The sequence below is a fragment of the Nannospalax galili genome, unplaced genomic scaffold (assembly GCF_000622305.1).
Source record: "Nannospalax galili isolate Female #2095 unplaced genomic scaffold, S.galili_v1.0 scaffold571, whole genome shotgun sequence".
Lineage (NCBI taxonomy): Eukaryota > Metazoa > Chordata > Mammalia > Rodentia > Spalacidae > Nannospalax > Nannospalax galili.
Genome location: NW_008330297.1, coordinates 1,351,480 through 1,379,073, shown reverse-complemented (window position 1 = coordinate 1,379,073; position 27,594 = coordinate 1,351,480). Strand labels below are relative to the sequence as shown.

General features: G+C 40.7%; 1 protein-coding gene across 5 annotated transcripts in view; it reads right to left on the bottom strand.

The window, feature by feature from the left end:
- The window catches only part of Col25a1 (collagen type XXV alpha 1 chain), a 514,093-nt gene that overhangs the window by 71,313 nt on the left and 415,186 nt on the right, over positions 1-27,594 (bottom strand). For all 5 annotated transcript variants that reach the window (XM_008843537.3, XM_008843526.2, XM_008843531.3 and 2 more), the window contains exons 13-17: positions 16,473-16,526; positions 14,597-14,623; positions 11,483-11,527; positions 4,835-4,867; positions 4,397-4,432 (exon numbers count right to left, since the gene is read on the bottom strand). In XM_008843537.3, coding sequence (XP_008841759.1) covers positions 4,397-4,432; positions 4,835-4,867; positions 11,483-11,527; positions 14,597-14,623; positions 16,473-16,526 — 195 coding nt within the window. The remainder of the gene's footprint in view (positions 1-4,396; positions 4,433-4,834; positions 4,868-11,482; positions 11,528-14,596; positions 14,624-16,472; positions 16,527-27,594) is intronic.

The window sequence follows — 27,594 nt, the reverse complement described above, 5'->3', positions numbered from 1 at the left end:
CAGATATTTATATTTTATACTATTGAATTTTTAAAATTTCTACTTTTCCATGTTTATATTTGCTTCATGTTCTTAGCTGATAATAATGAAAGATTGTAAAATATTTAGTGCTACCCTTATGAAACACCCCTTCACATTTTTAGGAAGACATTTCTTCCTATAGAATTTTTTATCTTTTTAAAATTTTTTTATTTTATGTGTATGTGTGTATTGCCTGCATGTATGTTAGTGCACCCGTGTCATGTAATGCCTGTGGAGAACAGAAGAGGCCATCAGATCCCTTGGAACTGGAGTCATGGACAGTTGTTAGCTGCCATGTGGGTCCTGGGATTCGATCCTGGGTCTTCTGCAAGAATAATCAGTGTTCTTAACTGCTGAGCCATCTCTCCGGCCCCCAAATTCTTTATCTTTATATTGTGGAAAGCATATGTTCCAGCTCAGAGGAAGGTTTTCAGTTAACTTTTCCATCCCTGTCTATGCCATGACGTGGAAGGTTCTCAGCAACAGTTAATGGGTTAAAAATGAATCATAATGATCAGTTATTTTATGTGAAGAATACTTGTTCAAGAGATTAAAGCTTATACAGGTGCATTATACTTCTGATTTTATCATATTTCCTCCTCCCACTCCCCATTCTCTGATCTGAGAGATTCTTACACTTGGGACTCTGCTTGCTCCTGCTATAGTTTCTTGGACATCTACAGAGTGCTCAGTGGTGAGGGTCCCTTCTGATGGGGAAAGTCATTTTACTTTTTCAAATTTAACATGTATAGTTTAAAGCGATGTGGAGCTGTTAAGAAGTGAAAAGCTACGAGATAAAACATACTACATGGCTTACAGATCTACAGTGTTTCTGCATGCCTCGATGTAACTCTAACTCAGATGTTAATCATACACTCGACTGCTGAAGCCACAAAATAAGAAAGTGCAGTGACATAACTCTTACATTCAGAAAATGACCCTAGACATTAAACTCTCTTACTGGAAAGGATCACAGGTAGAAAGCGTGTCACTTGACTGGTACTGTGCTGTACTTTGGACTTTTCTGGGACGTCCAAATGCAAGAGCAGAAGTGCCATTGAGCCCCACAGCACAGTTCTGCAATGGTGAGAAAATCCTGGGAGCGCTCCACAACTGACTGTGTACCAGGGTCAGTTTGCAATGTTCTAATCTAAGTTAGCAATCAACATGAAAATACTTTGCTTTTGAATCAGTGTTAGGGCAATTATTGCCAAACCTTAATATTAGACAAAAGACCATATAATTGTGAGGAGATGAGATTGCATTAGAAGGATGAATCTGGACTAAATAGTCATGAAAGGATGTTGCTCAGTACAGGCATGTATCAGCCTAGATGGGTTGTAAGCTTTAAAATTAATCTGCTCCTTTCAATGTAATTTAAATGCATATTTTGATAAGGAAATCCAATTTTTCTATGTTCAAATTTTTAAATGTCCAGAATGAATCTAAACTGCCTTTCTAAATAATTATAGTAGCACAATATTATGTCAAGTATTGAAGGTCAATTTGGTTCTTGCACTGTGAAAACAGTGGCGGCTGCACAAGATTATTGGAGACTTGCTTTGGTTTGTGTTTTACAGACAATTTTTCAGGCTGTCCTTCCCTCCTTTCTTCTTTTTTAAGATCACCCATTTATTTATTATTTTTAACGCTTATTTACTATTTATTTATTTATTTATTTATTTGTGTGTGTGTGTGTATGTGCTACTGGAAGTCAAAGGACAATGTGCAGGAGTTGGTTCTCTCCTTCTAGCATGCAGATTCTGGGGATCAAACTCAGATCGTCAAGCTTGGCAGCAAGCTCCTTTAACGCACCGAGCCATCTCACTGGCCCTCTGGGTTCTTTTGAGTCAGGATCTTGCTATATACCCCAAGCTGGTCTTGGATGTGAGGCCATCTGGTCCCACTGCAGCTTCCCAAGTGTTGGGTTACAAGCATGTGCTACCAATCCCAACTTTTGTTGAGATTTATTTTAGCAAATCACAGATTTGGAGAGCAATTTAAACAAAATATTTTATTTTTAAGGACTAAGGGATCAAAAATTATATCATCTGAGATTAGCTACATTTTCAAAACAAAGTAGATCACAGATTGCTATTATTAGTAAGTCCAAATTTCTTTTTAAAAGATCAGAGAGGGGAGTCGGGCATGGTGGCCCACACCTTTAGTCCCAGCACTCAGATCTCTGTGAGTTCAAGGCCAGCCTGGTCTCCATAGTGAATCCAGGTCAGCTGTGGCTACAGGGAGACCCTGTCTCAAAAAGACAAAAAAAAAAAAAAAAAAAAAAAAGATCAGAGAGGGTTGATGTTATATCCATGAGGAAGCTTGTTCTGGGACAAACAGCACATTCTAAAGTTCACCTGTGCAGTCCCCATCAAGAAGATGAGATAGCGGACACTGCTATGTTTGAGCAGTTTTTCAAAGAGAAACATCAATATGAAGAGGAAGTTAGGAATATTGAAAACGGCTTCAACAAGTGAAACGGCAAGGCCAAGTGTCTGTGACATCTGAGGCTCCCGTTCCCAACTGGTATGTGAGACATCTCACCAAAAAAATGTGATGATCAATTTACGCGATCAGTGGTGTATATTTGTGAACAGCAACAAGAGTACCGAATTAAGTTGTATCTAGATTGACCAGGGAGCAAAAGGGGGGAATTACTGAAACTCATTTGTCTAAAATATATTTTGTATGAGTTCTTGAGTAAAACTTGAGAACCGAAAAAAAAAAAAAAAAAAAAGATCAGAACAGTAAGAGCTGCAGAATTTTCATGGGCTCTTTCTTTAGAAAAGTCTCAACATTTCCTGGAACTGAGCTGCTGAATGAGTACTCAAGAGATTCTTACTTTCAAAAGGGGGGAAAAAAAAACCTGTTTTTTTTTTTTTTTTTTGGTCTTTTTGAGACAGGGTCTCCCTGTAGACCAGGCTGGCCTTGAACTCACAGAGATCTGCCTGCCTCTGCCTCCTGAGTGCTGGGATCAAAGGCGTGGGCCACCACACCTGGCAAAACCTGTTATTAAATTAGAGAAATGTTAAAGAATATGAAAGCCTTCTGGAAAGCTGCTTCTATCCTACGTGCTTAAATAAAAGCTTCCCCAATGATTTCAAGAATACTGAAGACTGGCTGGGTATGAAGTGCACCCTTTTAATCCAGCACTGGGAGGCAGAGATGGAGGGAGAGGCAGGCAGATGTCTGTGACGCTGAGGCCAGCCTGGTGTACATAGTGAGTTCCAGCCCAGATGGAGTCACAGAAGACTCAAACAAAAGAATTCTGAAGACAAAGTCCTAATTTCAGCTCCAAACCACTGTTAACAGTTTCTTGCTCCATTTCCCATTCATATTCCATATTTTGCCCATAGCATCAGCTGCTACTGGATGAGGGAAAGGTCATGGTTTTAAGAGATTTAACTTAATGCGGGCTTCACATGTATTGTTTACTATAATCTGTCTGTTATGTGAAATTTAGCCACACTGGGCACTGAGACCCAGATGCTTAGTTGATAAACTGCTAACACTTGTTTCCTGCCTCAGACTCAAACCAGAATGTGAGTATAAACACATTCCTTGCGGAAACACAAATGATAAGCATAACATATTCATAACTTGGTTAGTTAAAGCAATAATGGCTAATGTCATTAATTAAAATTTAGTTCCTAAACAAACTTAGTTTGCATAATGTAACATTCATAGCACAGGTTAGAGTCACATAAAAACCACCAGGAAAAATATTTGCAATGAAAGGGGGAAAAGGAATAGAATTAAAAAAATATTTTATTTATTTATTGTATTTATTTTGTGTGTGTGAGTATATTGCCTGCATGTATGTAAGTGCACCCGTGTCATGCAATGCCTGTGGACGTCAGAGATGAGTGTCGGATCCCCTGGAACTGGAGTTACAGACAGTTGTTAGTTGCCGTGTGGGTGCTGGGAATCGAACCTGAGTCCTCTGCAAGAGCAACCAGTGCTTCTAATTGCTGAGCCATCTCTCCAGGCCCAGGAATAGAATTTTTAAAGGACTTTCCATGATTATATATTGAGACTGTTTATATTCTTTTCTTCTCATGAAGGACAGAAGCATGCAGTGTATGCTTTAAGCATGCAAAGTAAGTTGCTGACACTCCAACCCCACTGATATTGTTAGTTTCAAGCAGCTGAGTCTATGAAGACGCTAGATGAGAAACTCCTGCTACATAGCAGCTTGCTTTCACACTTTGCTATGGTCGGCATCAAGACCTTTTAACATGGAAAACAGCTCATAACACGGCTCAAAGCATGCAAGTACATCGCTCTGCAATAATCATGTTCAGACTAGATGATAGTGATGCAGAATGACTGTGATGAGGTACAAAGAACATTCATAAGATAGAAAGGTTACCTTTTGCCCCGGACGACCAGACTCTCCAGGTTCTCCCTGACCAAAGGAAAACGAAGATGAAAAGGACGGACTTTTCCAAAGTGCTAGGTCTCTGGGCATTTACAGGAATGGCCCAGCATCCCACTTGATCACATGCATTTCATTCACTTTACTGTCCTGTTCTCCATCACACAAGACATAGGGAAATTTATTGTTGCAAATATACATATAATACACACAGAAATATATATTCCTATAAAACTAATAAAACCTGGAAGAGAAGGCAAATCCTCATATTTAAGGCTTCATGGGATTTAGCAGATTTTCCTGCTGTGTTTGGAAGCTCAGAAAATAGGAACAGAGCTGTTACCATCAATGTTGGTAAAGTGAAGAGAAAAGAGAGGCTCATGCAGTCAACACTATGATTTTCAAGGTCTATACACTTGAAAGGCCAGTTACCTTAATTCCTGCAGCAGATGATCCAGGGTCACCCTAAAATGAAACAGAAAACATCACAAATATTCAGACAGCCACTAACCACATGGATGCTCAGAGGGACTACATGCCTAATGGGCCTAACTGTTCCCCATAAGACTTTGCATACCAATAGGCCAGCCATTAAGATGGCAATAGTCTGCAAGATAAACCATGCACTGCCTAAAAACATGGGTTTGCTCTGAATGCAAAACATACACAGAAGACATTCTTTGAAATAAACATACCAACACGAGTGCTTCCCTTGATACAGTACCAAAATATATTCTGCATCAATAAATTATAATTTAGGGATCTGAAACTTCAGTTTTCTCTTTCTGGGATTTATTGATATCATTGGCTATTAGTTACAGGACTTTGCACACCCTTCTTTGGCTTTGGAGTGTCAAGGGTTAAAAGATGAAGTCAAAGGGCTAATCACGTTGAGTTGTAAAAGGCCTTGAGGCAGATCAGTTTGTTTTCCTCTTACAATGGGTGGGTGTGTCTTTTCTGGCTTTACACCCATCCCATTGTAACTGGTCACCAGTAAGTCACAGGATGATGGATGGGTTGTGGGTGACTGGGACACATGGAGGGGCTAAGAGAAAGTCTTGAGATAGAATCTGGCTTTTTAAAAGAGATTGTGTTCCCCCAGACTTAATGGAGGATGAATCTACTCCTAAAAATACATTCTGCATAAAGAGATAGGGACTAGTGAAGACAGGAACATGGAGAAGAAATTACTACCTATTTCTAATATTTTCAAGATCATTCTAGCCCTCTCTGTTCTGTGAATACGTGAGAAGTTCAAAGAAAAGGAGAAAACTTAGTCATTGGAGACTGTCAAGAAAACAGAAAAAAGAGGACGACCCCGTTGGGATTTCCTCCGCTGTCTCATGTGCGCAAACGCTCCAGCAGTTCCAGGGATCTGTTTCTTGTTCTAGTGTCCAGAAGCTGCTCATCAATCTCGTTTAGAAACAGACAGACAGATGCCTTGGCCCTTGGCCCCTCACTCATCTCCTCTCACTTCCCATGATGGCACCTGGTCTTGGTTTAAGTGGTTTTGCCTCAAAGAACCCTTTACCAGTTAACTTCCCTATGGTGCTGTTTGTGTCTGGCACAGTTTGCTTTGTAAATTGCCTGTTGATGTTTCCCACATATACACCGACCTTTCAGCAGACAGTCAGCTGCACATGGGCAGATTCAGCATCTACTTTTATTCAGAGCCTGACCATTGTCTATACTCAATATATAGATGGTGAACAAGTGAACACTTGCTAAAAGAATTTTTTAAACAGGTCAGCAGTCAAGGATCAAAATGAAAACAGGCCTTTAGGAAGACACTCCCCCGAAACCGTAGAAAGGAGAAGGAGATAGTAAATTTAGTTTGTGGAGGAAAGAAACACATATGTGAATTTCTTTGACATCTGTAATTGCTATTACCCAAGGAAAATTTTAAATGCAGCTAAACAATAAGAGAATTCTAAATACGGTCTTTCCAAAGAATGATCCTCCTCCTCCTAACCATCACCATTCAGATGAGTTCCAAATGGAAGGGGAAATAAATGTAGCAAATAAAATAATACTTATTTCTCTTTCTACCAAATAAAGTCTGGGAACCATCAACATTAATGGACCAGGTTTGCAAGATTTTGCATAATATGACATTTGTATTTATAGAAACAATTTGATTTTGAAAAGTTCCTTCTTTCATTTCATTCATACCTTTAACACCCCCGCCCCCCAAATGGAGGTTCCCATTTCCATTTGCCAGAGGACAAAGCTGAAGCCCCTAGAAGTGAAGGGAGCTTCCAGCTCCTGAAATTGTGCTTCCATCTTGTTTTTATTAGAGTAAGAAAAAGCTTATTGGCTTACAACATTTTGAGAACAGACATAAAGGCTGTAGAAAACAAGTCAACAAAAGGAAGCTGCAGGTAGCTTTGTCAGCATTTCACTGCAAAGTGCTTGGCTCATCTACTCTACGAGAATAAACACTAGATTCGGTTCTCACAGAAACAGGTAGAAAAGAGAGGAGTGCTTTCCGAAAGGCTGCTGTACTTGTGGAAATCTGAGAGGTTTCATTTGATGAACAACTAAGAATCATATTTGTATTCTCTTTTTAAAGATTTGAAACTGTGAAATCTCCAGGAATTTTTGTAACTTTCAAGTGGCAAAGTGACTGAAGGGAGAGATTCCTAAGTTAAACATTTTGAAGGATAATGCTCCAAGTAGCTGAAATAAAACAGGGTGTTTATAATCCTCTCCCCAAAGTGAAAGTGAATACAGGATTAAAGCAGGGAACAGCCTCCAGCTATGTCTGAAGTATAAGCCCACATTCATCAGTCAGTGGGTTAAATCACAGATAGATACTGGAAGGAGATATTTGAGATGAAGGAACTCGACTGTTCTTCACTTTCATTCAAGCACTGGTTTTGTTCATGATTATTTTCAAACACAATGCTCAGTAAGTAATTGTATGTATATGTTAATAAAGACAGAATAAACAAATGCATGGTGCAGAAAAATCTTTTACCATTCAGTGAAAATATGAAATAGTTCAAAGTGAAAAAAAAATTCTTTGATAAATGTTTCTTATTAGGTAGGTACGTGTCAAGAACTTGGATTGGTGCCGGGACTAGAACATACTGCCATCATATTTTTTTTTCAATCTGACTTTGGGGACTGAGGATGGAAAATTCTCGCGTAAAAGTGATGTGTTTGAGTGTCAAGCTGATGAGGGGTAGAGTTGTGATGGTTAGTTTTGTAACTTAACACAATCTAGAACTGTGGGCTGGGAGTCTCAATGATGAACTGTCTAGTTTAGGTTGGCCTATGGGCCTGTCTATGATGGATTTTCTTGAGTTAACTGAGGTGGGAAGACCCATCTAGAATGTGGGCAGCACCATTTCATGAGCTGAAAATATTCCCAACATGCTTATTGCTAGCAAAGTAGCACACAAAAACCTAGTGGGAGTGTTTTCTATGGTCGTGTTCATGTTTTCTGCTTTTAAAATATTTTATTATTTTTATGTGTATGAGTGTATTGCCTACATGTAAGTGCACCGTGCCATGCCATGCCTGTGGAGGTCGGAAGAGGGCATCAGATCTCCTGGAACTGGAGTTACAAACAGTTGTTAGCTGCCTTGTGGGTGCTGGGAACTGAACCCAGGTCCTCTGCAAGAGCAGCCAGTGCTCTTAACCTCTGAGCCATCTCTCCAGCCCCTGTTCTCTGCTCTTGACCATGGATGTGATGTGACCAGCTATTTCCAATTCCTGCTACCTTGACTTCCCTACAATGATGAGAAACTGTGAGCCAAATAAACCCTTTCTTCCTTAAATCGCTTTTTCAGGGCATTTTATCAGCGCAACAGGAAATGAAACTAAGATGGCATCGTACGGGCTTTGGTTTGTTGGCTTTTCCTTTTTCAGTGAGCTGGCCATCCAATTAATAAATTACAGAAAAGCGTGGCAAAGATTATGAATGGAATGACAGAGTGCTGTTTGAGCACACAGTGGATGCGAGCATGCAAGACCAGCTTACAACGCTGCTCAGGGAAATAACCTGTAAATCCAAGTTCCAAGTTTGAGATGAGGAAGTGAGGTGCTGGGAGGAGGAAGGCAGAAAGCATGCGCCTGAGCAAGGAATGGCATGGGCTGAATTAAAGGCACCAAGGGCCCTGGAGTACCTGCTGAGATAGGCCTTCAGTGGTGCTTTCAAGAAAGGAAGATAACATGGTTGGCAAGTGCGAATATAGCATGGCTTGTGAAAGTGCAAATCAAAGAAGGGAGGGGTCCATAGCGATGGAGACGGGAGAGCAAAGAAAGCAACAGGGCAGATAACGCATGCCAGCAGAGTAAAGAAGGAACTTTTGAATCAGCAGATAAGTGTGCACAGTAGGCAGGTCAAAGCACTCGATGGACTATACAAACACCACTTGCAGTGGATCAGAAATCCATTTCCACATTTGTTGGTGGAATTAACACTCCAAAGCGTAGAACACAGCACTTCCATAGTAACCTCACACATGGCTGAAATCAGTCTTTGGCAGGTTACGCCTAAGCTCTGAGTGCGCCGTAGCTGCTGGCCACGGAGAAGCCCTGGACCAGTGGTTTTTATAGTCCTCAGCGTTTCCAGATGACCAGTCTGGAAAGGCTCCGATTGTTTTACCATTCGGAGGTGCAGAGTTGGATCAAAAGGGAAAAAAAAATCCTATTAAAGTGAATCAGTCAATGACGTAATCTACTACATCAATGGCAAAAAAAGTGCTTTTTCTTTTACCTCTCAAAGTTGGAAAATGATGAATGAGTTTCACATACTGAACACAAAGGCTGCAAGAAGAGTGTTTCCAACATGCTGGAAACAAATTATATGACAGAAGCAGGAAATGTTTAAAAAACACATCAAAAATTATATTCCAATTACTACATTCTTGAGATGAACACTGCAGGTCAGATTACATATTATTCACATTACAGATTTCTATTTACAATCCCCTGTTTAGACCCATTGAAAGTTTATAGAAATGATTTCCGCTTTAACTGAGGCATGTCTTATAGTTAATTTTAGCTGAGTAATAAAACTTTTGGATAAAAAAGTAAAACAACCAATGTCGTCGATTTCAATTTCCACGTGGTAGGAAAAGCTGATATTTATTGAGAGTTTATGATGTGTGAGTCAGTATGGTAACTGATTTGCAGTATTGTACAAAATACGAACAGTATTCCTTTGAGAGACTTTGTCCTTTCAAAGAAGAAAGTTATTTTACTATTATAAAATTAAATTTCAAAATCTGTGTGTTAAAGAAACAATTACTGGCCTATGTTCCAAAAATGAAGCTTTAAAAAATACATCTAAAGCACAGAATGCTCGAGTCAACTTCACATAGGCCAAGTTCAGATTTTATAACTGTTTGAAGAAACTGCCCTCTGTGTAGAATGTTTCCTTTCTTGTAGGCAGAGGATGGAAATTGTGGTTAAATCTCACTGGCCACCTGTAAGGTCTATGAGCCTAGCATGGCATGGCTTTTACTTTTCAAAAATGATTCCAAAATATCAAAATCATATTAGTATTTCAAAACACTTGAAAATTATATAATAATAAAATCACCATGCCCAGAAATAAGGTTTTATTGGAACATGGCCACACTCATTTGCTTGTGTGCTGTCTATAGCTGACTTCACATTGTTACAACAGAGTGATGGAGAACACACCCTACAAAACCTAAAATATTTATTTTATGGGCCTTTATAGAAGAAGTTGGCTGACCTGTGCTTTTAAACAAAAAGAAGAAAATTACATATACCACTATCCAGGTTTATCTACCCAGAGTTTCGAATTCTGACTTGAGAGCACACAGGGTACACACTTTTCCCATTTATTTGTATCCAACATTTCCATGTTATATTTGATAGCAGTACAATATTTAAATCTGGCAGATAAATAGGATGCACATCGGCAGTAGAGCTGAAATGGGGCTGATTTTGTCACCTAGGGGATACCTGGCAGTATCTGGAGACATATCTGTCACAGCTCAGAGTTACTATTGGTAACTAGTGCTACTGGTAACTAGTGCTATTGGTAACTAGTGCTATGAGGCCAAGAATAGTCCCACAGTGAAGAAAGCCAAGGCCGAGAGACTCTGGTCACAAGAAACGGAGAGTCCATCCTAACTTCAAATTATGTCTCAAATACAATTTGCTGCTCGGTGGCGATTTATTTCCATCCCCCCACCATATCTGTATTAATATTTATGAGGAGAAACATAAATTTCTTTACATTTTATGAGCATGTTTTTATGACTAACCATTATCCATCTGTACTGTAATAATTTTCAAAATGGGACAGTCTTGTTTTCAACTGTAAGCCTAAATGAATAATCCTTTTTTCATCACTCAATTACTTAGCTTGATTTCCATTAAAATCCATCTGATTTGATTCTGTATTCAGTTTCTTAAGAGCTTTTCTTCTTCAATCTTAAGCACAGAACAGATGAAGTAAAACAGCCTTTTGATGTCAGGGTGTCAGGATGGCAGAGTTGTCAAAGTATGAACTCAACTGAATGCTATAAAGACAGACGGGCAGGAAGGGAGGAGACGGAAGGCAGGCCAGGGAATCCAGCACTCCAGATGCTAATCAGCACTTAAAAGACCAAGGAGGGGAAGACCAGGGCTGATGAAGCACCCAGCATTAGCAGATTTCAAGACTATAAATCTCATAACTGACATAAGGGCTGCAATCAAGTGATATTAACTCATATTCAAACTTTTAAATTTTATCCCTATGGAACAAATCAAATCACTAGGAACTGTCCTTCCATGTCTTCTTGCAGGAGTGTCCAAGGACACATCAATAAATGTGTTCATTACTTGAAAGACAGATTGTTAGCCACCATGTGGGTGCTAGGAACCTGGGTCCTCTGTAGGAGCAGCCAGTGCTCCTAACCACTGAGCCATCTCTCCGGCCCCATAATCAACTTTTACAAGTCAACTATTTAACTGCTTCCTAATCTTGGAGGTTATTCTTGTCTTGTCATGCTGTTACTCTCACCGCCTCTCTCAAAATCTTCCATTTTCATACACACTCAGTAACAGTCTTGCTCATACACACACCCTTCCACATTTCATAAACTGTACCTTTTCACCTGCATCACCTTTGGGGCCATTTTCTCCAGCATCTCCCTGAGAACAGGACAAAGTAACACATTTAAATATGTTGGTGATATTAAGCAAAAAGTGTTTTCCATTGAATTCTCTTCCAAGCACAGCACTGTTAAGTTCTATACAGTACTTTCACTTGACCAGCTGATGGGCATCAATACAATTAATTTTATTACAGTGAGTATGGTTGAGCCCTTTTAAACGTCATCATATGAACACATGTGATTTACGTATCTGTCAGCCTCCTTATAGCTGATTCGGACACTCAGTCTCTCTCAGTCTCTCTGCTCAAGCTCTACCACAGCACAGGCCATCCTGACAGTTACCATAATATACCGTGTCACCTGTTTGCTGTGCCTGTAAGCTTCTTCATGCCATGCCTGCCCATTTGGGCCCCTGCCCACTCTTTCCCCTCCTAGCTGTCTCCAAACCAACCTCAAGACTCCAGAGTCTCAAAGTGCATGGCGTGGCTTTCACAGCCTGTGGACTGAGTATTTATTTGGTTCTACACAGATGGCATTTATAAAGTGGAACTTTTCTAATGTATTAGAAAATTTCTTTTCTAAATCATACTACACTGAGTTTGGAGAATCTGTGCTTCCTTGGTTAGTTTTGAGACTTCCTGTCTGTGTCTGCTCCTTCAGGGACAGCCCCTTTCTGCTCAGACGAATGTGTAAAATGGGAGAGGTACTCATTTGTTCTCTGTGCTTTGCCCCTTAAACTTTAAATTCTTTAAGCCTTACAGTATGTTGTAGTGGAAATGTCATGGCTTTGACATTCAGGAAGAGTCTGGCTCTGGTACTTACTGGACAGATGATATTCTCTGCGTTGAGTTTATCTTAGGTAATGTAAGGGTAAGGATACATTATGTCATTATAAGAAGTAAGTCATATACTGTGTAGAGCACCAACATTGCCTTTCACAGCCTCTACCATCAGTTGGAGGTAACAGTGCCTCAGCAGTCCTGGAGTTCATGGGCTGGAATGTTCACCTCTCTAGCTTTGTAGTAGGTTACTTTTCTACTATTTAAACAGTTCCATAAAATAAGAAAAAATATTAGCCGGGTGTGGTGGCACACACCTTTAATCCCAGCACTTGGGAGGCAGAGGCAGGCAGATCTCTGTGGGTTCGAGGCCAGCCTGGTCTACATAGTAAGTTCCAGGACAGCTGGGGCTACAGGGAGACCCTGTCTCAAAAAGACCAAAAAAAAAAAAAAAAGTAGAAGGGAGAGACTTTCGCTTTTTCCTCCAAAGTTTCTTTAACTGTTTCAAATAAGTGTGGACACAACCCGCTCGGCATCTATCTGCAGTGACAGACACTCGGCAGCAGCCAGGAGCTGGCAGCACTCCATCTGATGAACCCGAGCGTGGTGTTGGCATGGCTCTGTCTCCCTCCTCAATTTCTATATGAAAGCTATTTGATGACTAATTAATTTCAAGTTAATTACCATGAACTGATTCAGTGCCAAAAATTGCACTGGTCATCTATTCCAAGGCAGCATTGGTTTTCTTGCATGCTTTTAAAAAATTTCCCTGAAAATCCCTTTAAAACACAAACCTCATGAGGAAACTCATGAGGGCTGAGTGGCTGTGAAGTAAAGGCTCAAGTGTCCCTTAATAAATGGCCTTTTACACCCTTATTTGGATCTTTTTATATTTTAATAATGCAATTTTCCCTTTTGCCTTACAATGCAGAACAATACAGTTAAATTAAGAACTATTTTCTTGATCTTTAGGTGACCTTCCTTTGCAGATAGGGGTTTACAATATTTGTCAGAGACTCTCACACAGGAGGAGCACAATGTGTGATGGTATCTAGCTAGCTCTGCTCAGAAACATCCCTGAATGCTATCATAGTTAGCAGCATGAGATCCTGAATTATAAACACCACCATGCACACCAGGAGTCTAAAAACAATCAGGACAGGCCCGACAGAAGCAAGGGAAGGCATCCAAAGGGAATCTAACATGCAACACCTTGCTTCTCTTTCTTTTATTTATTTATTTTTTTTGACTTTTTGGTTTTGATGGGAATTCCTTGTGGGGCAACTTTCAGATAATTATTGCAGGTAAACATCTGTATTCCTTCCACCTAGGGTCGTAAGAAGTAAAGCTTGAGGAGGTACTTTGGGAAGTGTGAGAATGCCACAGCAAGTAAGTAGAATGGAAAGATTTTTTAAAAATATTTTTATTTATTATTTTTATTTTATGTGTATGTGTGTATTGCCTGCATGTAGGTAAGTGCACCCACATCGTGCAGTGCCCACAGAGGACAGATGAGGCTGTTGGATCCCCTGGAACTGGAGTTACAGACAGTTGTTAGCCATGTGGGTGCTGGGATTCAAACCTGGGTCTTCTGTAAGAACAGCCAGTGTTCTTAACCACTGAGCCATCTCTCCAGCCCTGATCGGAGAGATTTTTATTATGATTTTTATTTTATGTGTATAGGTGTATTGCCTTCACGTATGCAGGTTGCATCCATGCCATGCAATGTCTGTGGAGGACAGAAGAGGGCTTTGGATTCCCCTGGAACAGGAGTTATAGACGGTTGTTAGCCGCCATGTGTGTTTTGGGGATTGAACCCAGGTCCTTTGCACAGGCAGCCAGTGCTCTTAACTGTTGAGCCACCTCTTTAGCCCCAGGACAGAGAGATTTTTTAAAGGCCTAGGGAAGAGCCTGACATACAAGTTTTGCCCCCCTTCTCTCCTTCCTTTCAACCTAAAACACAAGAATAAAAGTATTTTCTCCTTCCACTAATTAAGAGTCTGAAAGACAAGCAAATGAACACAACTACTGCTTCCTCCCCAATCTCTGTTTACCATAACCATTAGTCCATCAGTCCATCTGTCCATTCATCAGTCCATCTGTCCATCCACCCACACATCCATCCATCATCCATCTATCCATCATCCATCCATCATCCATCTATCCATCATCCATCCATCATTCATCCATCCATCCATCATCCATCATCCATTCATCATCCATCTATCCATCTGTCTGCCCATCTGTCCGTTCATCCATCCATCCAGTTCAGCTTGGGTATATCTTTGGAGAAGGGAGAAGATAAATACAGGCAGAACCATTCTTACCTTTTCTCCTTGTTCTCCAGGCTCTCCCTGAGTACAAAAACAGAGATTGGGAGACATTGAATTAGTGATGATCTAATTAAGCAATATCAGACAAAACAGATATTGAGTATATATTGAGGAGCTGGAGAGATGGCTCAGTGGTTAAGAGCACTGTGCTCTTGCAGAGGACCTGGGTTCGATTCCTAGCACCCACATGGTGGTTAGTAACCATCCTAACTCCAGTTCTAGGGGATCTGACACCCTCTTTTGACCTGTGCGGACATTGCATGACAGGGGTGCCCTTACATACATGCAGGCAATACACTCACACACATAAAATAAAAATAATAAATAAAATAATTTAAAAAGTCACCAAGGAATGGGTTGAGGCCTTAATGGTAGAACAGTGTAGTAACTTAGTATCTGTTCAGACTCAATTAATAAAGTGGATTAGCATGTCCTTCCATAAAGCCATCTGTTAAAAACATACCCTGATGCATGTATTTTAAGGTTCTAGACCTCCAGTACCTTCCCTTACAAGTGCCCAGAACTCAGACCCCATTACAATATCATGAATTCTGTAGCTGGTGATAACCAACACATAGATCAATATGCCAAATGGAGTGGAGCCTTAATCAGTGTAGGAGAGAGGTCCTTACTCAAAATGATGGCCAGGAAAGTGCAAAGACTAAAATGCAAAACTTCTCAAAAGAGAACTGTATTTTCCCTTTCCCTGGGAAAGGTTGGGGGACGGAGAGGAAATGCTCTAAAGTACATACACACTATGATGATATTTCCTGATGGAAGCGTTGCTATGAGACCAGACTGCTTCGAAAATGGTATAAGGTGATTATTATGGGTAAAAACAACACAAAGTAAGATAACACTCGTGAAGTTGTTTGGCGGCATGACCCTTCATTCTCTGGAACTCAACCTGACCCTTTGGCTCCCTGCATTTCTGGCAACACATGAACAGTACTGTGAATATGCATTAAGCATCAACTCCCACCATAGGCCTTTCTAGCAAAGAGCAAGAAAGGGAAGAAGACAGTAAATGGCTGGAGTCCCAGAAGGAATATTTCCATTCTTCTCTTCCAGGACAAACGGCAGGTCTATAAAGTTTAGGTTTGTCCTGGGCACCTGTCAATAGCACTGTGATGTGTAAAATCAGCTGACAGGCATCTGTGGGTATGGATCCACACCAGCACAGCTGATGGGATTAGACATCAGTTTTGTACTTCAAGGGGTGGTCACTCATCAAAGGATTTGGGATTTGTCTGCCTCCTTGGTTTAAATGAAACTGTCACCAATCTTTTTATATTTAACAGATTCCTTTGTTCTTCAAGAAACAAAGAAAACATGCAATCCAAAAAAAAAAAAACCTCATTACATTTTTCCCCTATTTAGTAATTCAAATTACATCCATTTTTAAATTTTAAACATGCCACATCTTTAGTCTGTTCTTTGTCTGATTAACTGGTCCTGTTGTATAGAGGCTGAAGGTGACTGACTCCTGAGGACAAGCCATCATGGCACCATGAACGTCATCTGTGGTGAGGCTCGCTAATCTGTACATTTAGGCAGTATGAATATACCTGTTGCTTTCATAGCCTCATTAAGAGGTAAAATAACTAACCATTTTGAAATGGGGCTTTCTGAAGCTATTTGACTATTTCGCAAGAAAGATTTTAGACAATCACATCCTATTTCTTTTTCTGCATGTCCAAAATAGTAAACATAATTTATTCATTAGTTACAAAATTCTATAGCATAGTAAACAATTTACCAAAAATTCTATCCAAATATGACCAGAAGGATAGCCTAAAAAAAATGACAGCTTATAACTGTGCAGAAAGCGATGCAGTTGATGATTGTGTTTGGCTTTATCTATACAAACCTTTGGCCCTGGTAATCCACTCTGTCCTGCTGTTCCAGGAGATCCAGGCTCACCCTCAAAATAAAAAGTAAACACTACTAAGTAAAACAAACCAATTTAACACATTATAGAGAAGAGATGACATCCAAGAATGCGCTACAACAACACAGAATGAATGACAATTTATTTTACATATTTGAAAACAACGCAGTTAACAGGGTTAATTTCTTTTGTGCAGTTTTTTCATCATTAAGAAATCGGAAGCAACTTTCCAGTGGGGTTTGGTAGCTAATATGGTCTGGGTACATCACAGGCATCTATCTGATTGAATGAACAAAGGACATTTGCTGATGAAAAATTTTCTTGGTGGAGAACTTTTAAGTGATTCATTAGGTCTCAGTTAAATAAATACTAAATGACTAGATTTTTTCATATTGTAGTTAATCAAATTAACATTTAAATCTAGAGCATACATAACTTTGAACACCTACGTAACTTACTTAAATACATTTGATAGAAGAGTAAAAAATAAAAATGGTTTTGATTTCTCTTTTCCAACTTATTGTAAAATAATATAAATAAAGCATGCAGACGTCTTCCCATCAATGCCATACTGAATGACAGGCTTTTGTGAAAAAGATAATGGTTATTAGGCCAGAAGGATGCCTATTTCAGACAGATGGTTCATGCCAATCTTTCTGGATTCTAAACCAGCAATTGTTTTCCAAAAAGGAAGAACAAACAAACAAAAAACCAAACAGCAACAATCACAAAAAAAGCCCAAATCCCTTGAAGTGTTCAGAAACAAAAGACATGTGGTCCCATGGCTTATACTGTTGGTCAATAGAAGTTTTCATTTATAAAATGTTCCCAATACCCTGACTGTATGCTTGAACTACTGGACAACTTTCTTTTTCCATTTAAGGGAAGGAAAGTTGCTTCTTAGTTGATTTTTTTAAAGACAGGTTTTATTTTGACTTTAAGAGCAGTTTTGGGTTCACTGGAAATTTAATTCACTTTGAACAGTTTTCTAAGTAACAGTGGGTCATTTTTGTATTTGACTTCTCAGGTTCAAAAACATGTACATTAATAATAACTAATATTCCTTTTTGCATATTTTAAACATTTTATTTATTTATTATTTTTGTGTGGGTATGTGTATGTGTACATGCGTGTGTGCACATGTGCATGCCATGGCATACATGTGGATGTAAGAGGACAACTTTCAGGAGTGGATTCTCTCCTTCCATCTGTGAGTTCTGGGGATCAGACTCAGGTTGTCAGGTTGGTGGCAAGCACCCTTATCCACTGCCCCATTTCTTAAATGCTAAACGTTTTACATTCATTAGCTCAATTATCAAAAATTTATATAGGCATTAATTGCATGTATTTTGTAGGTGAAGAAACTAGACACAAAGAAGTTAGCATTCTATCCATATTTATGCAAAACAGTCAATATTTGTCTGGTTGTGACCAGACACCTAAAAGGTTGTGTTCTTTGCCTTATGCTTACCAGTGAATGAATGAGCATATCTAAAAACAGAGAGAACAGATGATGAATATTTATCACTTTTTATCATTTGGTTTGGTTTTTATCTCCCATCTATAAGTGGCTCTTTCAGAAGGTATAGGAACCTGAAATAAATATAACCTATAGAGAGATAATGTGTATACACCTATCAGATAAACTAGCCGTGTGAAGCTCATGTGCTATTCTCATTGAAGAAAGCATTTTACTCTTTTACTGCTAAAGTCTTGATCTCCCCAAAGAAAGTCACATTATAATAGCAACTCTTGAACTTCCTCTGGTAAGATGACAAACTTATTGACTTAGAATAATGCTGGCCGTTATAGGGAAGCTTTAATATGCCATTTGGACATAGCAAAGGGCAAGACTTGGAAACAGAATCCACCCTGAAAGAGGACTATCACTTTCCATGCAAGCAGAAAGGAGCTATCCAGTCTGCCTTCTTCAAAGAATTCGCAACAGGATGCACTAATATCATAACTCATGGTTTAATGCACATAAGAGATGCTGCCAGGGAACAATATAAACTTTGTTTGGACTTTGAAAGAATAACCATGGTAGCCAGAGTTATTTTTACTAAAAAATGGTTAAGTTCCTGGATTTGGACAAAACTCATGCTGAGATCTGAAGGACTGAAGAAAAATGTCGGTGAGGGATCTGCAACATTGTCCTTAATATACGAACATCCAGGAATGAAAAGTTTGTCTCTTCCTTGGACTGTACATGCTGCTAAAATAAACTTTAACATAAGGTGAAACAAAGAAATTGTACTTATAACCACATCACCCTCTGGTAATTATTTTCATATTGTTCTATTTTTCATGAAGTCTTTTTTTTAGCTTATATATTTCCACACAGGTCTAAGCATATTCTATAGTGTGATGTTATGAATTTTTATCTTTATGCCATTTAATTTTTTTTCACAGGATACTCATAATTGTCTCATGAGTAGTTTGATTAGACGCTATTAAAGTCAGGTGTGATCAATCTTTTAATCAGGTCTACGTTGTTAAATACTCAGACTGTTTAAAATAAACATCTCTATAAATAGGCTCATATTTTTCTGTCAAATTCTTTTAATCATAAAAAGATCCTTGAATTTGTTTTGTGTCACTAGAAATATTTTATGGCACTAACTGAATGTTTCTAAATTGTTTTCTAAATGGGTTCTAAGTTTTCTTTGCTCTTTTGAATTAATTTTTTATTTTACATGTATGCATGTTTGCCTCCGTGTGTGTGTGTGTCTGTGTGTCTGTGTGTGTACCACATGCATGCCCTAAGAGGTCAGAAGACAGTCTTGGACTGGAGTTACAGATGGTTGTGAGCTACCATGTGGGTGCTGAGAACCGAACCTGGGTCCATTGCAAGAACAGCAAGTGTTTTTAACCGCTGAGCCATCTCTCCGGCATTTTTGCTTTTATAGGCATCCATTTTGTACTTTCACAGCATCATCAGCATTAGATATTACAACTTTAATACTTTTGTGGCTGTTTTATGACATTATACTTATTGGGATTTCATGTGCTATGGAGTACATGTGGAGGTCAGAGGACAACTTGTAAGAGTCAGTTCTCTCCTTCCACTATGTGGTTCTTAGGGACTGAACTCAGGTTGTCAGGTCTTATGGCAGGCATCTTTAGTCACCGGGCCATTTGAATGGCCCTATTTTTGTGTCTATTTTAATAAGCAAAATTAAGAACTTAACTATTATTCAATTTTACATCACTTTTTTACTCACAAGTTAAATAATTTCTCCTGTATTTATAATTTAAATAGGTATTCACAAAACTTTAAAGATGAACAGTGACTCAAGCTGTTACTTAAATGAACCAAGGAAGGACAAAAAGAAGGAATGTGGCATTTTTATTTTTTTACTAGAGGCACTTTTGCCTCTAATAAATCACACCAAGAAAAACACATGCAAAGTTAGAGTAGGGGCTATGGAACACAGGGCGGGGCTTTTCTGTGTGTGTGAGGGTGAACTAGTGTCATGGTTATTGGACAACTCATCCATTTATTTCACATTTCCAAAGTGAACTGTAGACACTCCACAGACAGTAATAAGGCGAAACAGCAGGTAACTTCTTAACTGCTGGGCTTTCTCATACTGTACATTTTAAGGTTATTCCTAGTACATTTCTCGAATGGCCACTTCCATATTTAAATAAGTTGGGCTGACTTTTAAGAGGGATAGATGGCTGCTTTCATTTTTTTAAAAACCAAATTCTCTTTAGAACTCTAATAGAAAACATCACTCAAGGCTTTTACAATTATTTCAGGTACTGCTATTCAAGAGCAGCTTGCAAGGATCCTTAAAGATGGAAAGGAATGCAGTTTTCTAACAAAGATTGAGTGCCAATGGAAGCAGGTCATTCAGCAGGTCACTAACGCTCACTACCTCTTCAATCAGAACAATTTTCCATTCTGCCAATGGAAATTTAAAAGGAGTCACAGCTTAAAAGTTTTAGCATAAAATCATTTTCATCTTGTCAAAACAGATTTGTTTCTTTTCAGTGTCACATATTTAGAAAGAACCCCTCCAAAAAGAAGAGGAAAATAACTTTAAGGAACATGACCCGTGTAGTGGACAGAAAGGGTGACATAGGGCACAACACAGCCTTGGTCTCTAGGCCTGCGGATGATAGTGCAGAGGGTGTAAAAAGATTGAAAATTGACACTATTGGGCCTCTCACACCTCTCTAAACAGTGTGCACTGGGCCCGCCTTTCCAACAGTAACCCTCGGTACACAGAAGGTCTTGGTGGTTCCCATGGGGAATAGGAACAGCATTTAGTAAGTAGTTCTCCCTCTGAAAGCAGTCACAGTTAAGTGCTGGACTTCAGAGCCTCAGAGGCCTTGGCAGCCATTGGGTAAGAGCATTTAGGAGAGGAGAGGCTCTTTGAATGTCATGAGGCACCAGAAGGAAATTCTCACACATCTTTCCTCAGAGTCAAGGAAATAATGTTCCCACCCTCCACACACAGTGATTCATTCTACTCCAACCTGCCTAACCCTCCTCTCTCCATTCTGTACCCACAACTACACTCTATTTTATTTTAGTTTTTCATATAGACCCTTTCATGGCAAATGGGTACGGAACACAAACTTGGGCAAAGATAGGAGGTGCAAACTGGCCAAAATGTTTTAGTTTGAAGTTTACCTAAATGCATCTTTTACCCATTTAAACCAGAAAATAAGAATCTTGTCCAACTCTGACTATTATCAATGCCCTGGATGCAACCTTTGTCTTTCAAGCACCCGCACACATCTGTGAACTCCCGTGGATGCACATACACTCAGTTTATGATGCTATTTCCACTGGTAACACAGTGTGGCAGCTCCACTGCCCTGTTCACCAGTGTGCGTGGCCTGGCCAGGTGAACATTCACCCTTGAGGACCATGTCTGTTCATGTTTCCTCTGCATATTTTAAATTTAAAAAAACAACTCATCTGTATATTGGAGACTGCTACACAGGGTACTCAGTAAGAGGCAAACATATTTTGGTGGCAATATAATTAAAACAAAGACATTTAGGTGATAAAGCCTGGTTTAAAAGTAGGACTAGTTGAAAAGCTAAGAACTCAGCCATGCAAACGTAATGAAGTCAGAATAGTCCACACTGGATTTTCACACTGAACAAATAGATAACCAAAAGTCAGTGATTCCTGGTTCCGGGGACAGACGTAACTTCAGAGGTGTAGGTTCCACGTCTGTGGAATGCAGGCAGAGAAACACACTAAAATCAGTATTACACTTTACTTTTTTCTACGTGGCTAACAGGAAGTTTAAAATTGCATGTGCAATTTGTATAGAAGGTTCACATTATGTTTCCATTAAGCAGGAGTTTATTTTTAATATTTTATTTACGATTATTATTATTATTATTTTGTTTTTTTGAGACAGGGTCTCTCTGTAGCCCTAGCTGGCCTGGTTTTATGTGTATGTGTGTATTATCTGCATGTAGGTAAGTGTACCGGTGTCCTGCAATGCCCGAGGAGGACAGAAGAGGCTGTTGGATCCCCTGGAACTGGAGTTACAGACAGTTGTTAGCTGCTATGTTGGTGCTGGGATTTGAACCCAGGTCTTCTGCAAGAATAGCCAGTGTTCTTAACTGCTGAGCTATCTCTCCAGACCCTAAGCAGTAGTTTAAATAACAAAATAGTTAATTACTAGAAGACCTGATGAATCAAAAACTTTTAAGAGTAGGAAAGCAACACACTCAGTATTAAAGCAAGCCAAGTACAGTGAGCCTTCAGCATAGTGACTCCACTGTGGATAAAGCTAAACCCATCACAGAGCTGATGGTCAGGGTGGTTTGTGTGGCATCCAGAGAATCAGAAAGCTCTGGCTCAGACCAGGGCAGCTGCTGCAGGGATGAGAGGGTGGCGAGGCTTGTGTGGCTCACAACAGAGCCAGAGCACCAGCAGCCCCTCCCGCCCCAGGCCAAGGCTGAGGGGCAAGGTGTAGGGAGGTACTAACTAAGCTCCATTTCATTCCCTCTCCAGTGTCCTCCGACATTGGTCAAGTGGTTAAGAGCATTTGCTGCTCTTGCAGAGAACTGGGGTTCAGTTCCCAGCATACACATCAGGTGGCTCACAACTGCTGACAAGTTCAGTACTAAGGAATCCAACCTCTCTGGTCCCCATGGGCACCAGGCATACATGTTGCGCACTTGCATGCAGGCACTCGCACATACACATAAAATAAAATATCTTTAAAACAGTCAGGAGACTGAACAGATGGCTCAGCAGTTAAGAGCACTTGCAGCTCTCCCAGAGGACCCGGGTCCGGTTCCCAGCACCGATGTCAGGCAGCTCACAAAAGCCTGTAATTCCAGCTCCAGGGGATCTGATGACCTCTTCTGGCCTCTGAGGACACACATACATACACATACACACACACACACACACACACACACACACGGCACACACACACAGACACACACACACACGGCACACACACACACACACAGACACACACACACGGCACACACACACACACAGACACACACACACGGCACACACACACACACAGACACACACACACGGCACACACACACACACAGACACACACACACGGCACACACACACACACAGACACACACACACGGCACACACACACACACAGACACACACACACGGCACACACACACACACAGACACACACACACGGCACACACACACACACAGACACACACACACGGCACACACACACACACAGACACACACACACGGCACACACACACACACAGACACACACACACGGCACACACACACACACAGACACACACACACGGCACACACACACACACAGACACACACACACGGCACACACACACACACAGACACACACACACGGCACACACACACACACAGACACACACACACGGCACACACACACACACAGACACACACACACGGCACACACACACACACAGACACACACACACGGCACACACACACACACAGACACACACACACGGCACACACACACACACAGACACACACACACGGCACACACACACACACAGACACACACACACGGCACACACACACACACAGACACACACACACGGCACACACACACACACAGACACACACACACGGCACACACACACACACAGACACACACACACGGCACACACACACACACAGACACACACACACGGCACACACACACACACAGACACACACACACGGCACACACACACACACACACACGGCATACACACACATATAAAAATAAATCTAAAAAAATAAAAATAAAAGCAAGTCAGGCATGAAGTTCTTTCACTTAGTTCTCTCCAAGGCAGTCCCCCAACTCTGAGTGGACACTCACATCCTGACAGTGGCCTTCAGCCACTGCTTCTTCACGGTCACCATCACCCCTTTCTTCAGTCACTCCACTGATGCTCCAGGTGACAAGGAGCCTGCTGGGACCGGTGCTTGATCCTCTTCACTAGACCTCCCTCAGCCTTGAACTGTCCACTTATCACAGAAGCCCTGTCCCCTCATCACATCGCACCACTTGCTTTATCCGCGACTTTTATTATTCTCACTAATTGCCTGAGGTACATTTTTAAAAATGTTTCTTTTCTGTTTTCCTAAGATGGCCAGGTTTGGCAAAGAAAAATACAGGACATTCAGTTAAATTTGAATTTCATATAAACAAAGAATAATTTTTTAATTAAGTCTATACCTAATATTAGAAGAACCAAGTCATATTAACAAATCTGAGTTATCAGGATTCTGGCCTAAGGTAGCCTGCATTTTATGTGGCAAAGCTGTTGCCCTGCACTTCTGCTGCAGCTGGATCAAGAGCTGCCTCAGTAGATTTACTCACTACTCTTTTTCTTTTTTGGCGTTTCTGAGACAGCATCTTCCTGTAGCCCCAGCTCGGTGGAAGCTCGCTATGTAGACCAGACTGGCCTTGAACTCACAGAGCTCCATCTGCCTCTGCCTCCCGAGTGCTGGGATGCTCACTACTCCTTGACAGTGCCTATTAACTGTGCTTATGTATAAGAATTGTTGAGTACAGAGATGCGGGAATAATGAATGAATTACAGGAAAGCAAAAGCTTTAAACCCACATGAGAATACACTATAAAAATGGAGTAAGATGGGGCTGGAGAGATGGCTCAGCGGTTAAGAACACTGGTTGTTCTTGCAGAAGACCCAGGTTTGAATCCCAGCACCCACATGGCAGCTAACAACTGTCTGTAACTCCAGTCCTTAGGGGATCTGACAGCCTCTTCTGACCTCCGCGGGCATTGCACGACTCGGGTGCACTGACCTACATGCAGGCAATACATGCATACACAGAAAATTAAAAAAAAATTTTAAATGGAGTAAGAGATGGAGACTGCTGGATTGGAAAATAAGTGTGTGTGCACGCTAATGAACTCTACTCCTTCAAGTCATCCTGCCTCAGCTTGAACCATGAGGACCAAAGAAGAATAAAAGTGAGTTGGGGATGGGTGAAAATGAAAAGCGAGAACCAAGAATAAAGGGAAAGAAAAGCTACCAGGCCCTCCTGACCTCGAGGACGAAATACCTCATCAATTCTGCCGGTGAGTTCAGAGCCGTCGTCAGCTACCCATTTACTGGACTGTCTTCCTCCAGTTCCTCCTCTCATCCCTTTGCCTCAGACAGAGGGGGAGAAACAGATAGGGCCTTGCTGGTTCTCTGAATTAGCATACCTCCAAAGTTCCCAAGGACCTTCACTTATCTCACAAGCTCACTCCAAAACATTTAGAGAACAAGGAGCTATTTTAGTTGAAGGGAAGCTACCAAGTTATTCCTAACAAATGTGCTCAGAGTAGGCAAGTGACAATCTCAAGGACAAGAGCCTGGAAAGAGGTGGGAGTGAGATTCTTATCAAGGTCTGCTTCCAAGGGGCTCAGTATATCCTCTACAAAGGCTGCAGTCTGGAATCACTGCTTCCTCATTCCTAGTAAGATTTATTATTATTATTATTAATCATTTATTGTTGGACCACAGATGGTGGTTTGTTATTCCTCAGAGACTGGATTAGATTTGGCTCTAGACCCAATTTCACAGGCTCTGGAGTCTAAGCCCCGCTGTGTTAGTTGATGTATTTACACACCATCTCTAGTTTTTCCAGACAAATTCTGGTAGATTGGCTAGTTCCTCATCCTTGGCCTCAAGCAGCAACCTCTTTTCAGGTACCTTGTGAGGTCTGAATGGAGCACTGCTGCCTCTGGGGGAAACGCCTCTCCACAGTCAGCTACAGTCTGCCTTTGGCTGGCTGGCTTCCCTTTTCTTCTCTTCTATCTCACCTTCCTCCTCCCCCCAGACCATCCTGGGAAGTCAGCTTCACTCTCTGTGGAGTTCCTACATTTTCAGCTGCTACTTGCACACCCAATGTGGACTCTTCTTTTTCTGAGGGCAGAGGGCGCTAAGGAAAATCAGAAACCTCATCCTGTACAATTAGATTTGGTCATGCATCAGAGAATTGGCATCTCTGTAGGGAAGGTTTGTCTTATTTGTCCAATCAGCACACTTCTTCCATCAAATCAGAATCTCTTTGTTCACTTTGGTAATATGATATTAATTAGTAGAAAAGCAGACAGATAGGCCAGCCAGGAATTTAATAGAAATGTGCTGCTTCAGCTAAAATGGCTCTTAAACTGATTGAAATACTACCTAGAGTAAACTTAGCAAATAAGCTTTCATAAAGCTTAAAAAACCCTATTAATGTTTAAAAATTACATGTATTTAAAAGTGTACAATAATAAATTCATGACGGTCATATCAATAAATCACAGCATGAGCTATTTTAGAAGGAAGGCTGCTGGTCAGTACTTCAGATTCCTATGCCAGTAATGTAGACAGAAACATATGCAGAACAATTAGTAAAAAGGTACAGTACAAAAACACAGCTATGGACTTAGGAGATCACAGAAATAGCAGGATTGAGTCTATCTGGGTAGAATTTACATATAAGAGAGGCATTATTTGTCACAAGCATATTCACAGAACTGGAGGATCCTGTGGGAGTAGTCCCCTGCTTACTGCCTTCCATGGGAACTCCCTCCTCTTCCTCCCAGGCCCCTTTCTCTCTTCAGCCCTTGTTCTCACTCTGAAGAGCCTTGGGGGTTATGTGCTAATATCCAGCTTGCGAGATCTGCCACTGAACTTCCCCAACAGTTGTTGCTTCCCTTTCCCCTTCCTGTGTGGTCGCACTCAGGAGTATGGGCTTAGGAAAGGGACCCGTGCAGACTCTGGAAGCAGACTCAGGGAAAATGAGGCAGTAATTCTTGGCTCCTGGTACCTGGGACATGATCTTGAAGTAGGAAGAATGGATTCTAAGTGGGCATGTCCTGTTGACCCATGAATTGTCCACCCCAATGGACAAAGGAGGGTTAGAAGAAGGGCCCTGCCTGCCTGCATCAGATGGAAGCACTACCCAGCATCCTTTTCAAAACATAACTCAGAAGGGTGCTGCTGCATGTTTTGGGGGATGTGTCTTCCTCTGGAGATGTGAAGATTGAGCCCAGCCTAGAGGACAGCAGGCCCGCGGCAAAGCGGCAGCAGGAGGATGAAGAGATGAGGGCGGTGGGGTCCCGCACCAAGCAACAGCCACCAGAGCAAAGCACTTGCAAGTTAACACAGCTCGAGGAAATGCCTTCATTTTCACAATGAGTTCTGCTACATCTTAGACTTTGCAACAGAACATGCCCTTAAAGATTCTTTTCTTTTTAAAAAATCCAGCTGATACCTTCTTCCCTAAAGTGCAGTTTTGAATAACAAACCTGCATACAACTTGAATGATACACATTTCCTTTTGGAAAGAGAATTGTTTTAATTATTAATAGAAATTTTAAATATATGTTCAACCAGAAAAAATTCTAAAGGTCAGCAAGGAAGGGTGAAATGAGAAATACTGAGTACTAATATGCATTTGGACCCCAGGAGGATTCTGAATCATGGAGACATTAATGTCTCCAACTTAGAGGAAACAGCCAGGTTCTTCAATAGACAATTACATTTGCTTCTTCCTTTATTTTTTTTTCTGATTGAACTTTGAAGCACATATTGTAATCTCTGTTTGACAAGCGAAGAAACCAAAGTTTATAAAAGGTCAACGGTCCAA